At 38.4% G+C, this 1,357-nt stretch overlaps 1 protein-coding gene across 6 annotated transcripts in view; it reads left to right on the forward strand.

The window, feature by feature from the left end:
• Gspt1 (G1 to S phase transition 1) overlaps positions 1-1,357 on the forward strand; it is a 54,289-nt gene that overhangs the window by 10,387 nt on the left and 42,545 nt on the right. For 4 of the 6 annotated variants that reach the window (XM_004644226.3, XM_023704387.1, XM_004644225.3 and 1 more), the window contains exons 2-3: positions 1,071-1,112; positions 1,206-1,247. In XM_004644226.3, the coding sequence (XP_004644283.1) occupies positions 1,226-1,247 (22 nt within the window). In that variant the 5' untranslated portion in view covers positions 1,071-1,112; positions 1,206-1,225. The remainder of the gene's footprint in view (positions 1-1,070; positions 1,113-1,205; positions 1,248-1,357) is intronic. The other 2 variants (XM_023704385.1, XM_023704386.1) reach the window with 1 other exon arrangement.

Here is a 1,357-nt window from a genome sequence, read left to right on the forward strand (position 1 = left end):
GGAAGCACTTATTCCACTGAGCCATCTCCTCGGCTCTGTTTGTTTCTTTGAGACAGAATCACTATGCAGTTTAGGCTGCCTTTGAACTCACTCTGTACCCCAAGCTAGCCTCAAACTCACAGTGGTCCTCCTGCCTCAGCCTGCTGAGTGCTGGGATTACAAGTGTCAGACATGTACTACTGTGCCTGGCCATCATACTTTCTAGAGATTTATCAGTAGGGGCTATTTGACGGAGGGAAAAGGTTGCATTTGCAAAACTTTGAAAAAAAACACAGATAATTCTGATACCATTGTGCAGTGAGTTCAAGGGTAGTCTGGGCTACATAGTGATGAGAACCTCAAAAATAATAAAAATAAAGAAGGTTGTTGTGGAATCTTATAAAGTGCTAATCATAACTTTCTTGGTCTACTGAGTTAACAAGTTAGAATCTATAAAAGTAGAGATGTAGAGCAAATCCAGCTAATTTCATCTGTGCTGGGCTGTTTATAACAGCAATTTCTGTGAAGGGAAGATGCTAAAGAAGAGAATAAGCATTCTTTTATTAATACATTTTCAATTACTGAAAATTGGTGTAATTGGTACATTTTTTTTTTAAAAAGTAGGTTATACAGGGGCTGGGGAGATGGCTCAGTAGCCTGAGTTCAATCCCCGATTCTGCCAAAAAAAAAGGTTATACAGATTTATTTGAAAACCTGAATTAGCTTCCCTTGGTATGAGTGTTTTTGTTTGTTTTGTATTTTAGGGGAGGGTCTACAGGGTGTTCAGGGTCTCACTACTAGATCAGACTCATAGTGATCCATCTGTTTACAGCCTCCCAAGAGCTGGGATTACAGGTGTGTGCCACCACACCCAGTCTCAATTTCCCATCTCAGCGCACCCTGGCACCAGCACCAGGGATCAAACCTCAGCCCCTGTGCCTGTTTGCAGGTTCTTTAATCCACTGAGCTATTTGACCATCCCGTAGGGTCTGATTATTGAGGTTTGGGGTATTATTGAAGTTCTGTTTTTACTGATAATAAAAGTAAAGTGATGTGTAGGTCTTATAATAGAACTTAATTCTTTTAAACAGTACCTGTGGAGTCCTCTGAAGAGCAACAGTCATTGTGTGAAGGTAACGGTAGTTTTTTGTGACTCAGTGTTCTTTGTATTTATGGTGAAGCTAAATATTTTGTAAGTATGTGTTATATCTCAATCTCTTTTATAGGTTCAAATTCAGCTGTTAGCATGGAACTTTCAGAACCTGTTGGTAAGAATTTCTGATCATATTAATACAATAATATGAAACTTTTACTCTTCAAATTTAAGGTGTAAATGTAAGTATTCTGATTTTTTTTTTTTTTTTTTTTTGAACCGGGG

The sequence above is a fragment of the Octodon degus genome, unplaced genomic scaffold (assembly GCF_000260255.1).
Source record: "Octodon degus isolate 3935 unplaced genomic scaffold, OctDeg1.0 scaffold00195, whole genome shotgun sequence".
In the NCBI taxonomy this organism is placed as follows: Eukaryota; Metazoa; Chordata; class Mammalia; order Rodentia; family Octodontidae; genus Octodon; species Octodon degus.